At 47.6% G+C, this 15,253-nt stretch overlaps 1 protein-coding gene across 2 annotated transcripts; it reads right to left on the bottom strand.

The window, feature by feature from the left end:
• Positions 1 to 303: 303 nt before the first annotated feature.
• Positions 304 to 15,252, bottom strand: MRPL37 (mitochondrial ribosomal protein L37). 2 transcript variants are annotated; one of them, XM_006180128.2, is made up of 7 exons: positions 14,829 to 15,251; positions 11,234 to 11,417; positions 11,024 to 11,139; positions 8,137 to 8,322; positions 5,695 to 5,852; positions 2,445 to 2,648; positions 304 to 528 (listed from the first exon to the last, which is right to left on the bottom strand). In XM_006180128.2, exons 1-7 carry the CDS (start codon positions 15,172 to 15,174, stop codon positions 451 to 453), a joined length of 1,272 nt encoding a protein of 423 aa, XP_006180190.1. In that variant the 5' UTR covers positions 15,175 to 15,251; the 3' UTR covers positions 304 to 450. The 2 variants fall into 2 exon arrangements, with proteins under 2 accessions (XP_006180190.1, XP_032350250.1); XM_032494359.1 differs by lacking the exon at positions 8,137 to 8,322 and having other exon boundaries at positions 14,829 to 15,252.
• Position 15,253: the final 1 nt, after the last annotated feature.

The raw sequence follows: 15,253 nt of genomic DNA, 5'->3' as shown, positions 1-15,253 counted from the left end.
ACCTAGAGACCATTACAGAGCACCAACTATGTGGCAGACAATACATATACACACTCTCTAATCTTCAAAACATGGTACGTCATGTCAGCCAGAAGCTTCAGATGAAGAAATTAAAACTCACAGAGGTGAAGTGTCTTATCTCAAGTCACAAGATGGGCCACGGACAGAGCTGGGCTCAAGCTGGGGCAGGTCAGGCTCCAGGGCCGGCACTTGTGTGGAGGCAGGCTCACAGCGTGGACCTGCATGTGACTGTGACTGTGGGTGCCCCTCTGATGGCACCCCCATAACAAGCACAGACTGCAGTGCACCGGAAGGGCTCTTTATTGTCTGCACGACCCCCAGACACAGGAGCACGGCGGCTCCAGGCAGGCCCCAGGCACTACCCAGGACCCAGGACACTCATGGGAGACGGGCAAGGATGGGGCTCCAGGCCTCGGAACGGTCCTTGGCTCACACAGCACCATGCAAATACAGAGCTAAAAACTTCCTGAAAGTCTCTGGCTGGAAACCAGTCGGTCCAACAGGTTCCTGGAAAGAACACAGCCCATTAGGATCCTGCTACTAGGTTTAATGGCAGCAATTAAAACAAAGGTCGCTTTTATGTAAATCCTAAGTGCCTAGATAATAACTGTTTCTTTCTCTCATGACCAAGGAGGAGTGCTGGGGAGCTGGTGCCAAGAGATGCCAGAGGGCTGGGCAGGAGAGGAGGGTACTGAAGCATCCCAGCACCTTCCAGCCACATCGTCTGCTGACACTGCCCAGATCCCTAATCCCTCTCACCTCAGCCACCACAAACGTTCTGTGGCCCCTCTTAATTCTCAAGGACAATAATCCCCTATTCATTCCGCACACATTTAACAGGCACATTCTCTATATCAGGGCTGTGCCCAGTGCTGGAAACCCAATAGTGACCTGAATCTGCCTCCTGCCTTCAAGGAGCTCACAGCCAGGTGTGCAAATAGTGATAATGAAAGGCGACAGGCCTCATAATGGAAGTAGGAAAAGGATGCTAAGAAAGCAGGGGGGAAAACGACACCGACTTTCATATGTGGAAGAGATCATGTATGAACAAGTCTTAAAGGGCGAGTAGAATGGGCCAGAAAGAAAAAAAAGAAAGGAGACTTCAGAGAGACCAGTACATGCACTGGTTCAGAGGCACAAATGAAGGCGGGAAGAGCAAGGGTCAGGCTGGAGCCCAGGGCCAGTGCCGGTGGAGGTGGAGTGGGTGGGGGAAGAGACAGGTGGGGGCAGGAGCCGGGGGAAGAGACAGGAAAGGAGGAGCCATGTGATCAAAGCAGGACAGGCCAGCATTAAGTTACTATTCTGGAAGGAAGAGGCTGAAAGAGGAGGACCTGAAGACACGAAGGGGAGTGGGGAGACACAGCTGAGAGCAGAGACCTGGGGGTGGCTGGTGTGGCTGCGCAGGTGAAAGGCAACGAATGGTGTCTGGGGCCAAGAGCAGGGCCCAGACCGGGAGGCATTTCAAGGGAACAACAACATTGGAAGATACCAGACCTCACTACTCAACTAACATACCGGTAATGTTCAAAGGCTCAACTACTACTCCATCGAAGCAAAGCTGCTCAGGTTCTGTGTGGGACATGGGGCACAGCTAGTCAGTCACAGACCCAGCAGTTCCCCCACTGTTCTCTCACAACCCCCAGTCCTGCTTTGTCTCTTCAGAGCGCTTATCACAGCCGGATATTGTACTATGAGTGTAGATACTGTCACTGCCCCTGCACAGAAGACAGGCCTGGACTCTGTCAGCTGAGCACTGGAGATGCAGCAGTGACGAGGCGATGGGAGGAATTCCCTATCTGTGGAATGAAATAAATGAACGCATCATTCACAGGCCCTGCCCAGGAGGGGCTCGGGGCTGGGTCAGATGGAGGAGAACATGTAAACATACACCTACGGAGCAGCAGCCTGGCTGTGCTGTGATGGGGGAACCCAGGGGCCACGGGAACCCACCCGATGCACTTAAGCAAGACGGAGATGGAGATGGTGAGTCTTTATACTAAACCTGGAATGACAGAGGATGACCAGATGAAAGAGAAATGGGGGTCGGTGGGAGGGTGGGGGAGAGGGAGGAGGGAGAAGGAAGAAGCCTCCCATGTGAAAGGAGCAGCACCCACTAGGACCCTGAGCCACTCAGGCAGCAGCGCACACTGATGTCCGTGAGGCGGGGCAGGGCTGGGTGCGGGGTGCAGAGGGAAGCGGGAGGAGAGGTGAAGAGCTTGGGGTGGGGGGAGCCCAGGGTGGGAAGTGCTGTTTTAGGAGATGGGCAGGGCTGAGGTAGCCCTCCAGGCAGAGATCCTGAACATGAAGTTCCTAAAGCCAGGGCCCCACTCACAAGCATCCCTTCAACTCCAGCCCAGGCTCGCTCTGGGGAGGACGAGTCATGGCCCTGATCCAGTCACCAGGCTGAAGCCGGCTGGACTTACCACAACCACCTTCTTTTTGACCACTGGGCGACACCAAAAATGCTGATAGAGGAGCTGGTCTGAGTCCACCCAGACTAAATTCTTGACACCCTCATCAGGGGCCAGATCTGTGGTGTTCAGCTGCAGCACCAGGAACTGGAAGACACGTCCATCAGTGCCCACGCTTTGCACGACTACCGGCTGCTCCAAAACCTTAGCATCGTTCTAAGAGAAAAGGAGACAAGTAAATCAAATAAGAAACAGTAAGACGTAAGGAACAGCACAAACCAGGAACCTAGTTCTCACCATTAAAACAATCCCCTACCCCTATTTAATGGTTTCCCCACAGGGCAACAAAAACAGAACTCGAAGCTCAGGGCACTGTCCAGGGTCAGGCCTTCTCGGCTGTACCCGGCCTGGCTCTGCCTGGCCTCAGATGCCTCGTGGCCCCAGGGTGCCTGCTCTTCAACTTGAGCACATTAAAGTAATAATTTCTGCCATTGAGAGGCAATTACCAGGCACACTGCACAGTACAGGAAGATGAGCTGGGAGGTTAATGACGGGAAACCCCTCAAACTCATGGTGTTACCTGATGGTGACAACAATGACGTCCATCAAACATTAACCGAGAGGGTCAATGTATATAATACACACAACCTCATTCAGTTCCCACTCCACCTGATGGATGAGGCAACTGAGACTCAGTGAGGGAGTGGCCTGTCTGAAGTCACAACGGTGTGTGGCATCAGAAACCACACTGGCTAGCGCTAGAGCATGCACATTTCCATCTGTCCTATTCCTCAGAGTCTGGCATCTTAGAATGCCCTAAGCCTGCACATAGGCATCTCACCTGGGTTTGTTTCTGGCTCTCAGTATGTGTCAGATTCCTGAGTGTCCACACCAGCTATGTCAGCAGCAGGATTTCACCAATCAACACATTTTCTAATTCTCTCTTTTAATTAATGCAACTTGGTAATGGTAATAATACCAGCAGCCATTTACTGAAGGCCTCTCGTGTGCCAGGCATTACATCAGTTTCACATAAAGTTGCCTCTAATCTCATAAACCCAGTGGTAAACTCCCACTTAACAGATGAAGAAACTGAAGTTCAAAGAGGTGATATAATTTGCTCATGGTTACCCATCAGGAATGAGCCAAGATCAGATCCCAGGCTATTAAATCACTTAAAATCCCACTGTCCTGGTTTATACTGAGTGCCCCATTGTATCTGATAGTAGCACCTGTCATTCTCAAGTGTCCCAGTTTGGATGACAAATCATGTTCATCCTACTGAGACTGTGGAGGCATCCAGTTTGGTGACTGCTATCCATTGGACAAAGATCCAATAGGCAGGTCCCATGAGGCAAAGAATCCTTGATTCAAAGATGCTGCCTACCTTCACCGCTCCAGGGCTGAATCTGATATTAGGAATAGCTAATATCAGACCTCAGTGTGGGCCACACTGGGACTGTTGGCCTTAGAAATACCTGTTCTTAGCTGCATGAGAAATAAATAAAAAGAAAAGTACCTCTAAGTGGTAGCTGAGAATTCTGTATTGACTCTTATCTCCCTCTACAGATCAATAAAACTGCAGGTAGTACATAAATTTCTCAGCAATTTTACCTTTTACACAGAGGCTCTTCCCATAATTGCTCAGCTTCACATCCCCAGGAATAATTTGTACCCAGAGGGGGTGGGGGAGGCCTCCTCTCCTACCCACCTGGGTGGCAATTAGCGATGGCGTTGCTACCCATTCTCTGCTGGCAATAGCTGGCACAGAAACTACAATGAGCCTGCAGGCCTGGGACCTGCCATGTGACTATCGCTGCCTCCCTCTCCTGCCCCTGAGTTGGGAGACAGTACATCCTTTGAAGCCGGAGGGATCAGGGCTCCCATGCTTGCTTCCCTACTCATTAGCTGTGGGATCTCGGGCAAGCTACCTAATCTTCTAGGGCCTCAGAAAGTATACTGTCACAGAATGGGAATTAAGATAACCTTTCAAGGACTGGGAAGACACAGGTCACATAAAGATATGACAGCTGCTAATCTCTTAGCTGTATGACCTTGGGGAAGTTACTGGAGCCTCCCTGAGCCTGTTTCTTCATCTGTAAAGTGAAGCTAACAGTATCTGCTACAGGGGGTTACTATAAGGATTAAATAATGCAATGGTTCTCGAATTTCAGTGCAGTGGTTTTCAAACTTAGCTTGTACCAGCATCACCTGGAGGGCTTGTTAAAACATTGTCTGCCAGGCCGCACCCCCAGAGTCTCTGATACAGTACGTTCCTAGGTGATGTTCACACTGCTGATCCAGGACCATATTTTAAGAACCACTGACATAAGGAGTCCTAAGGAAATGTCTTGCATACAGTAGATGCTCAATATAGGCAAGGTCCATTCTACTCCCCATCTCACTTGGCTAACCACACCATCCCAACCCCACCTAGTTCCTAGACTGAACTAGGATGGGAGACAGAACATTTCGAATTTCATCTCTCTTGCAGGAGAGCTTCAGGCTCTAACCAAGACCTGGGAGCCTGAAAGCAGCTTTCAAAACCATTCCAGCCCCCACCCCTCAAGACACACACAAAACCAGAGATCCAGTGTCCCAGGCCTGCTTGGGGGCTTCCTTATTGCCACTCCCCACCCCAAAAACCTTTGTCCCGATCATGGGACAGCACTGTGTGACAACCACTCAGCCTGCATTCTATACTTTCTAGAGCCCTGAGACTTCCTATCAAAATCAAGGGGCTATCGCCAAGTGGCATATTGGATCCCCAGAATCTTTCTTGAGTTGGCAGGCGGGTCTGGATCATCTCTTCTGCATCACTTCCTCCTGCCTACCCAACAGAGCCGGGGGCTCCATCTCCAATACTAGAGAACTGAGGCAGTGTGCTGGAGCACAGATAACTGAAGCCTTAGGAGTTGGGTCTACCTGGTCCTAATACTTTCTCCACCACTTACTGCTGTGTTTTGCTTGACAAGCTTCTTAGCCTCCCTGGGATTCAGAGACATAATCTGAAAAATGGGGATCATGCTGAGATCGTGTAGGGTACTGTGATCAACAAATGAGGCATCTTATATAAAAGACAGGCACATCATAGGCCACGAGCAGACGGCAGTTCATCTCTGTAGGATGAATGGAAGCAGCTCTCCTAAAACTCCTCAGTTGAGCAAAAAACCCCTCCATGCCTCCTTTCCTCCTTTGAGCAGTCTAAGGCAGGAGATCAATACAATGTAAGGCAGCTTGGTGGTCTTCTCCACATACATACCCCATAGAGGAGCCGGGCCTGAGTCAGGGCACAGCCAAAGGCAAACAGGATCATCTTGGCCCGCAGCTGAACTGGTTGAAAGCGGTGTTGTTGTAAATTGGATGACTCCAGGAAATACAGGGTGTGGGGATAAGGATAAGGATAACCCTCTAGGAATCCTGCAAGATATGTAATCATGTGAGGGGTGGAAAAGATTAATCAGCCTTCCCCAAAGCCTTAGGAAAGTCACCCCATCTAAGCTCAGTGTCAGGCACTACAGAAACTCAGTACAGGCAGATACTATCACTACAGCTCAGGGGCTGGCAAACGTCAACCTGCTGGCCTCATCTGGCCCCAGACTGTTTTAGAAAATAAAATTTTACTATAGCACACCACCACCCACTCATTTACATACATCTATTAAGTAGCTGTGACAGATGCCGTATAGTGGCCTGCAAAACCTAAAATACTATTTGGTTCTTTATAAAGGATGCTTGTCAACCTGTTACAGGTGATTCTTGCAGGCTAGCTCTAACTCCACCCTGTTCTTACTCATTAAAGCACACAGATGACAGTGATATTAGAAGGATAACTCGAAATCTATGGTGACTATTTTTTTAAAAAATCATTTGCAAAATTGAATACTTTATGATTAATAACAAATGACTTGTTCATACCTCACAACACTGCGCTGAGATTTTTTTTTTAGTTGTTGTGTGTGTGCTTTTTAATTGACAGTCCCTTACTGGTCCTGCTTCCATAAGTGGCTACGACCATGGAAAAGGGGAGGGGAATCAGGCAGCGGGGAGGGGTGATCGCCACAACATTCCATTTACACACAGAACTAAACAGACAAGTACAGAGTCACTATCAGAAGATGGCAGCACAGGAAAGGGGAGGAACAGGTGGGGAACTGGGGTGTCATTAAAAAAAATACAGGCCCCCCAAAACAGGGGTGGCCTGGGGGAACCTGGTCTGCTTCAAGCCAAAAGGAATCAGAAGAGCAAAAGTGGTTTGGGAAGGCCAGAACTATCAGGGTGGAAGGGAGGAGAAGGAAGGGTCAGGAGGTGAGGGGATTCAGCACTTGTTCATCTCAGCCACCACCCTGTCTGGTCAGCTTTCTCTTCCCCTGCATGGCCATGAGTAAACCCTTGGAGGCTGGAGGTGTCTAGAATGAGTGACCTGGATTAGTGAAAGTAGGTGAAAAGGAGGACGAGAAAGGCTGGGAAAATCTCAGAGAACACTACTTAAAAGAGAGACATGATTTGCCTGCCTGCCTCAGTGCCTCAGCATGTGTGAATGCCCAACACTCAGCATTCACTCTGTGCCAAACTCCAAGACAGGTACCAGGAACACAGGCCCTGCCGAGCCTGCCACTGCCAGTGAGGAGCTCACCAAGTCTAAAAGGAAGACAGACAAGAAAACTGACGGTATCCATACAGAGGGACACATCAAGACACAAGGGGAGTCAAGGGCTGTGCAAGGATGGATAAAAGGCCCCTGACCAGACAGAAAGGTCGCAGAGCATTTCTGGAAAGAAGTGAGTCCTACAATGAACTGTGAAAGGTGGGAAGTTACTAAGCTGAAGAGAAAAAGCAGTAAATGTCAAAAGTGCAAGCAGAGGGAAGAGGAAGTGCTGAAGCCTGGTGGTGAGAAAAGGCACCGTGAATAAATGGGCTCGTGGGGAACAGATGAAGATGAGGCTGGAGAAAGAGGCAGATGGCAGACGTGAAGGCCCTTGGGTGATAAGCTAAGGAATTCAAACTTTATCCAACATGCAGTGGGGGGGAGGGGGTAGGGGAGCCATGGGATTAAATTTTAGAAAGGCTACTCTGAAATTGTGAACTAGAGGGACTGGAGAGAACCTAGCCTGGGTTAGACTAACCGGCTGAGAGGCTGTGGTAGTAGGCTGCGTGAGACAGTAGGCACTGACCAAGGTTGTGGCTGAAATGAAGAGGTTATGGAGGAGGGTGCCACAATTCAGGACTAAGCGGATGGCAGGAGCTGCAGGCCTGCCCAGCCTGACTCCCTATTTCTGTCTGGGCTCCCTGGGTCAGTGGCAGTGTGCTGTTCGATGGAGATGGGATAAAGAGCCCCGTTCAAGGACTATGGGGCTTCCTCAGTCCTAGTAGGAGGTTGGCCAGAGTTTACAGGGTGCACAGAGAGGGGGGTGTCTTTCAAGGGATCTACGAAAAAAGGAAACATTTGATGCCTGTCAAGCCACCCATTAAAACTGATGTAACGGAATTACTTCTCAGGGCTCAAAAGTAAAGTCAGCCCTTTGAGCAAATCACTTAACCTCCCTGAGTCTCAGTTTCCTTGCCTATAAAATCGGGTTAACAGTACCTGTCTCACCAGCCTTAGGAGAAAATGCACCAGAAGTACTCAGTACATCCTCTCTCTTCAGAACCAGCTTGTCCCCCATTTCCATAATGCCTAAAAGTCAAAGACTTTGATACTGACCTGTGTCATCATTCACATCGTAAACGTTGCACTCTTGAAGACCCATAGTGGGAGATACGGGATAGAAGGTCTCAAGAACATGATTCTTAGTAGCTTCCACCTCCTCTCTGGAGGCGATAGGGGGCAGGGGATCCTTGGCGTTCAGCTGAGCTCTGCTAGAACCACAGACCTGAAGAAGAACAGACTCTAAAAGCAGAGAAAGACAGTTAGTCCAACATGGTCTAAAGCCTAGCTCAGCAAAGTCTAAGGCTTTCCTCCTGCCATGCTCAAGTCTTTCAAAGCTTTCCTAACTGATCAGCCTCATCACAAAAAAACAAAACTTCCATTAAAGTGCTAATCCTGAGAGGTTTGACCAATGCACTCTCCTTCCCATGTTCCTTTTCCAATGAACCCTGAGGACTGGTGGTCTCTGAGTTCAGGGCCGCCCCACACAGATCTTCCCAAGCATCTGCTCTAAACTGGGGACGCAGAAATGAGTGAGAGTAATTCTCTGCTCTCAAGGAGCTGGCCAGGGAGTGAGTGCTACAACAAAAGTATGAACAACTTTGGAGATAGTGGAGGTAGGGAAAACTGACCTCCTCTGGGACGCCTGGGGAGCTTCCTGAAAGAGGCAATGCCTTTAAACTAGGTTTTGAAAGACAGATAAGAGCAGAGCTTCTCAACTTTGGCACTGTTCACATCTTGAACCAGGCCATTCTTTGCCGAGGGAGGCTGTCCTGTGGATTATAGATGTCTGGCAGCAGCCCTGGCCTCTACCCGCTAGATGCCAGCAGAACCTCTACTACCCACCCTGGCCCTGCTTCATTACCAAAAAAAAAATGCCTCCAGACAATGCCAAATCTCCTCTAGAGGGCAAAACTGCCCTTGGTTGAAACCTGCTGGGTAAGAGTTTGCCAGGCAAAGAAAAGGGAGGAAAACTATTCTAGTGAAGGAGCAACAGCAGGTGCTGGGTGCTGTTCCACAGCAGAGTTTAGGTAAGTAAGTCCGGGTGACTGGAGGAAGGAGGAATGGAGAGAGAGAAGTACTGAAACTAGAGGCCGAGGAGAAAGGCTACTAAGCCCAGGAAAAGGGCCAGATTGTCCTCAACCACTGAGAGTGAAAAATATCGAGCCAGTCAGAAAGCTTCACTTAAGTTGGATCAGCACATTTGCTACATGGAGACACAGGTGTGTGAGGAAACAAATTCACACTTGACTAGCCAGCAAGGCTGCCGCTGTGAACGTGTGTAGGTGCCCTTTACAGAGGTCCCCTTGGAGGCCGAACACCATCTGGAAAGACTCCTGGAGAATGGCCTCCTGAGGATTCTCTGGCAAATCTTCCTCTGAAGGTGCTTGGGTTTTGAGAAATACAAACCAAACATTACAAATCACAGTGTGATGGTAACTGACCAGGACTGATGATTCTATATGTCTAACAACTGGTTTGGCCAACAGCACTGTCATTTAATTAGCATGTGTCCTCCCTTATTGGTTATGCAAAAGAAGGATACTACATCTGTGGATGGATAAACTCTGATTCGCATGTTAAAACACATCATGCCCACACCTCAAGAACGTTTTCTCAAGTATTTCCTGTTTCCTCACATATAATCTGCAAGGAAGATAAATGTGCCTGGACCTCTCCTAACCTTGGGTTTTAGATTCTCCCCACAGACCATTCTACTGTGGTTTCCAATTCAATTCCCTCCACATCCCTCCTCCAGTGACAGCTCCAAATGGGGCAGTTTAATTAGAGGTAATACTTGATAATGGGCCAACAAGTACTCCTCTATTAATGAGGCTCACTAATTTCCTTAGTGGTGCCATTACCTCTGCAAAGTTGACTCCTTGCCAGGAAGTCCATACTCAAAGGGGCAAGCTGGAGAAACCAGACCAAGCAGATGTTCTGAAAATCCCAAACTGTCCCACAGCTGGTTCCCCTGCTCCAGGATTCCACCAAATAGACACCTGTGTACTTGGAACACCCCTGCCTGAAACACCTGAAATTTGGTATTCATTCACCTGTTCCTTCAGTCAGCACCTATTGTGTGCCATGAGCTGTCAGACACTATGGACAAAAATGAAGAAGACACAGTCCTTGTCATTAGCTCACAGTTTACTGGAGCAGACAGAAACTGTACTAGATAATTATAATATAATATAATGTGTGCTATAATAAAAATAGGCATATGGGCACAAGGAGCACAGAGGAGGAAGAACTAACCTGTGGATTTACACAGTAAAGGGGCCTGAGCTGAGTGTGCAGAGTAGTAGAATTTAGTCAAGTGAGGAAAGTAGAAAAGAGCACTCCAGACAGACTATACAGAACCTACAAAGGCACACAAAGCTTGCAGCCAAAAAGCTGCAAGTGGCTAAGTGTGAATTTGGGAATGGGGGTGAGGGCAGTAGAGCAGAAGACAAGACTAGAAAGACTGGGTGGATGCCAAATTACAGAGGACCTTGGATAGTATGATAAATGGTTAAGCTACTGGGAGACAGTGAAGGATCCGAAACAGGGAAGGGACATAACATGACTTGCACTTTAGAAAGATCACTCTAGCAGCTCTGTGGAAAATGGATTCAGAAAAGGAGAAAAGTAAGAATGGGGTACAATAGAATATGAGCTTTGCGAGCCCAGAAACTGTGTTTTATTACTTCCTCACTTCAACTTTTAGGCCCTTAGAAGAACTTAATAAAGAGAATTAAGTCTTGGAAAGAAGTGAGTAAAAACAAAAAAGGCTGGGCTATGGCTAACGACATTGAGGATGTATCTGAGCCACAAAACTGGACCATGACAAAGGGAGTGAGAACAGGTATGGCAGCAGGGAAGGGAATACGAGCTGGTGGTGGGGCCAAGAGTAGAAAGATAAGGAACAGACTGGGGCTTTCTGGTATACGGGATGACCAACCTCGATTCCAGGTGGTGGATAACAAGCTGTTTTGGGCACAGATCCGCCTGGCCAGAGAAGGATGCTTGATGATCTGGAATTTACAGAGCTGTATCAGACTGTCCACAATGACTGGGCTTAAATGAAAGAAGAAACGTTTGGAGAAGTTAAGCAACAGGCTGATTCCAAGATCCATCAGTTGTAAACCTTACTGACTTGGGGGAAACTTACCAGTATGTCTCTCTCTTGGGGATGTCTTCAGTAGAGTGCCAGAGACGAGCATGAGAGATCACATTCAGAACACGTTCATCCTGGTTCTCTATGTAGTTCCTGGGATCATGAGCAAGGCTCAGCACTTTCTCAGGAAGGCCTTCTATTAACTTGGTCTTGGTAAGCCAGAGGGCCTGCTTTACACCTTTAGGGTAATCAGTTACAAAAACAAAAATTTAAAAAAAGGACGATTCAGGAAGAGATGCTTAAGCCTGCCAGGTAGCATCTTGGGGAAAAGGCAGCTTCAAGGGGTCAGAACAAAGAATAAAGAGTGGAAGCGAGGAGAACCACATTTCAACTCAGCTTCAGGAATGACTATCTACTTAAGGACAGCTAACAGTTGACTGAGGTGTAACGAGTACTTGCCGCAGGAGGAATTCAAACAGCCGCTAAGATGGCTGAGATCATGAGGCTGAATCTTGCAAAGGTCTATCTGTTGCCTACAGGATTCAGACAGACCCTAAAACCTAGATCTTTTCTGTAAACCCCAGTCCCTGACTGAAAAAGCTCATGTCTGCCAAATACGCTTCCTTAGATGTCAGCCCAGGATTAAGCCCACACTGATATATCAAGGGGAAGAAACTTTTGGAAATAACTTTTGGATCACGAATAACTTGAGGACCCCTGAGTTTGGGAGCACTTAGATAATTTTTCACATCTCATCTAACTCTGAGATTCTATAACAAGTTATTTTATAAGCAAATTTTTATATGAAGAAGCCCTATGAAACACACTGCTATATTTGTCAAAAGAATCACACTTAGCATGTTGTTCAATTTATTACAGAGGGTCCTGCTTGAGACCTTCTGAACTTCTCCCTGGCCTCAGTACAGGAAGGTTGGGTTTTTCCTGGGTAGAGAACTGTTTCATCTTCTGGATATGGTGAACTGTAAAACTCAAAATGTTCTTCTCTATTCCAATGGTCAATAAACTTCTTAAAGGACCAGACAGTAAATATTTTCTGCTTTCGGGCCATACAATCTTTGTCACAACTTCTCAACTCGGCTATTATAGCACAGAAGCAGCCACAGGCAATAAGTAAATAAGTGGGCATGGTTTGTTCTTATAAAACTATAGAAACAGGCAATGGGCCTGTCAGCTGACCCCATCTTGTACCATTTGTTGAGTGCTAGCAAGCTGAGGGTCAACTTTGGGTCTCTCCTGTATCAAATAGATCACATACAGCTTTTTTGTATTAACCTCATTGTTTCATTGTTCCTTTGTTCTGATTTCCTCAGCTATCTATTTTTAATTTAATCTGGCTGTGCTGTAAAATTTCTGTAAGATGCCCAAAATACTTTTCAGGACAAGGAGTATAAATAAACTAAAATAGATTTGATTCAAACTGCTTAATCTTTAAAAATTAAACTAATTTAAATCCCCTACTCAGCGGGATGGGCTGTTGTGCCAGGCACAACTCCCTTGCTTCACTTTCCCCAAATCTTACTTCCCTAAAGGAGGGTCAGGCACAGACTGAGGAACCTAAATACTACATTAAGTCCACAAACCAGTCTGCTATCCTCAGATCAAAGTTAACACTGCATTCTTTTTAACGACTGTGCCCATCAGTAGACAGAATTCTGGTGACTGCTTTGGTTGGCAGGCTACTTACCCCAACTAGAAAAAGACCACTCTGACTCAGGGACCTATCTTCATTTGAAAAACTTTGTCTCGGGGAGATGGTAGAGCTCAGTGGTAGAGCGTGTGCTTAGCATGCACAAGGTCCTGGGTTCAATCCCGGGTACCTCCATTATAAATAAATAATAAAAACCTAATGACCTTCCCACCAAAAAAAAAAAAAAAAAAGAAAGAAAACCTATGTCTCGGATTAAAGGAATCTAGGACATGGGGGAAACAACCTCAGACAATTTCTTTTGTGGTGATAAATGAAAGGCAATGAGACTTTTCAGTTTAAGGCTCTCAAGAGATCAGAAACACAAATATTTAGAAATGTAACTTCCAGATTTTGTGGTACAGCAGAAAGAACCCTGGACTGGGCTCAGATAACATGAGTTTTACTCCCAACTCTGCCACTGTTCCTTAAATTTGAAAATGGATAAAATACTAAGATTTTATGGTTCACTATTAATAATATGTAAGAGCTGCCATTTACTACACGTTGCCATCTACCCTTTACCAGGAGCTTTATCTTCAGGTTGGATGGGACTTTAGGGAATGGAGGATGAAACTCAAGAGAGACTAAGGAAACTTGTATCAAGTCCCATACTTCATAAGCTATGGAGCTGGAAGGAGAACCGGAGTCTACGTTAAAGCCCAAGATCTCTCCATTACCTTAATCTGCTTCTCTAGCCCTTATCTTGCAGAGTTTTATTATAGACTTTACAGAACCTCTCTGCATATGGTCAAAGCATAGGGTATGTCTTCAGCCTAGTCAAACGAGTTAATCTTAACTTCTAAAATATCTGTGCAATTCATCCACATGGTAATGTTACCAGGGTCCCTCAGGGTGCCAAGTCTTGTGAAGTCCTTCGCAACACCCTGTGAGGACACAAAGTATTTAAGGGCTGGAAAACCAGCTTTCAGGAATGGGTTTGAGCAGCTTAAGAGGCTGGCTGGTTGACTTAAGTTTTCTTCAAACCTAGGATTTATTCTCTGTCTTTGTCTCCAAATCCTGCCAGGTCTCTTTCTTCCCTAATTACTCACTGGGAAATTCTGCTCCCACTTACCTGGACCATTTTGTGTTTTCAGGACCTGCCCTAACCTCATCCTAATTTAGGGACTAAGGAAGAATGAGGTGGAAAAATGGGTAAAAGGCTTCTCAATACATAAGCCCTCACTCCCTTAACCCCCTGCTATTGAATCTGGAAAATAATGTCTGGTCCTGCCCTAGACATACAGATGGTTTTGGCTAAAGTCATTTTAACCTGTTCTTAGTGAAAGTGAAAGGGAGCAGGAGTGCTAAAAGACTAGACAACTTTTAGGTCCGGATCCTTTCCTTGAAAACATCTCAGCTCTGACTTTTGACAAAGAACATTGACCTAGGAAACCACGGGTCATAGCCCTGGCTTCACTAGTAACCCACAGTGCACCTGGGAGCAAATCACGGGCAAATCACCTTCTCTGTCACAATTACCAATCTGTGAGATGAGGTGATAGGCATGCAGATTAAGCACTCTTTCTGTTGTCTCTGCACGATAATCCACCTCCATCTAGTTCTCAAATATACAGTTACATCTGCAGTGTGTTAAGAGCTGGGTCAATGTAGACTACCTTCACAAAACCACTCATTTCACAGGAAATGGAGATTCAGGAAGCGTCAGCCACTTGCCCAAAATCAGAGTGAGAGGCAGGGCTAGGCCTACAAATCAGGTCTTTTTATTCGGCCACTAAAACTCTAGTACCCCCTCACACATGCAGCTCTTTACATCCCACTTAATCCTGACAACTCTCAGAAGATGGGAATCAATGTCGGACCCATTTCGCAGAAGAAACTGAGACCCTCCAGAGTTTTAAAGTTCTGCCCATAGCCACAGAAGGTCGGGGTCAGTGCTGGGTAGACATACAAAGTCCCCTCCCTCCCATCCTGGGGCCTCACCCTCGAGAAGGCGGCAACGCTGGTGGAAGATGTAGCAGGCCTGGTCCTTGTACAGTGGGTGCTCGTGAAGAGGCGGCAAGCGGCGAAATTTTGGGTGCGTCCAGCCAGGGTCCCAGGGCGGGAAAACTGGCCGCGCTAGCCCGGGCATAAAGTGCATCTTCCCCGCGTAGGTGATGGGCTCCAGTCCAGGGATCTCGTGCACCCTATCCGGTGGAGGACGCTCGGGCTTCCGCGTGGAGCGCACGCCCCACTCGTACGCTCCGCGTCTCGGGGCTCCGCAGCCCCCAAGGCCGAGCCGCCTGGAGCCAGCCAGCGCCCGCCTTGCAGGCCCCGAAGCCAACGCCATACCGAGCTGATCTCCTCAAGATCTCCACCAGGACGCTGCCATCTTCCCGCGCGCAAGGCCTGCTGGGAACGAAAGGGGC

This window comes from Camelus ferus, chromosome 13 (genome assembly GCF_009834535.1).
Source record: "Camelus ferus isolate YT-003-E chromosome 13, BCGSAC_Cfer_1.0, whole genome shotgun sequence".
In the NCBI taxonomy this organism is placed as follows: Eukaryota; Metazoa; Chordata; class Mammalia; order Artiodactyla; family Camelidae; genus Camelus; species Camelus ferus.
This window is presented reverse-complemented; position numbering and strand designations above follow the sequence as displayed.

What these genes read in the sequence shown, in the direction of transcription:
- MRPL37 (XM_006180128.2), bottom strand. Translation starts at nt 15,174, where the DNA reads ATGGCGTTGGCTTCGGGGCCTGCAAGGCGGGCGCTGGCTGGCTCCAGG. An exon ending in GCGTTGCCGCCTTCTCGAGG is followed by an intron (nt 11,418 to 14,828) that starts GTGAGGCCCCAG and finishes ATTACCCTAAAG; the next exon opens with GTGTAAAGCAGGCCCTCTGG. An exon ending in AGGCCCGGCTCCTCTATGGG is followed by an intron (nt 2,649 to 5,694) that starts GTATGTATGTGG and finishes CTTTTCTCTTAG; the next exon opens with AACGATGCTAAGGTTTTGGA.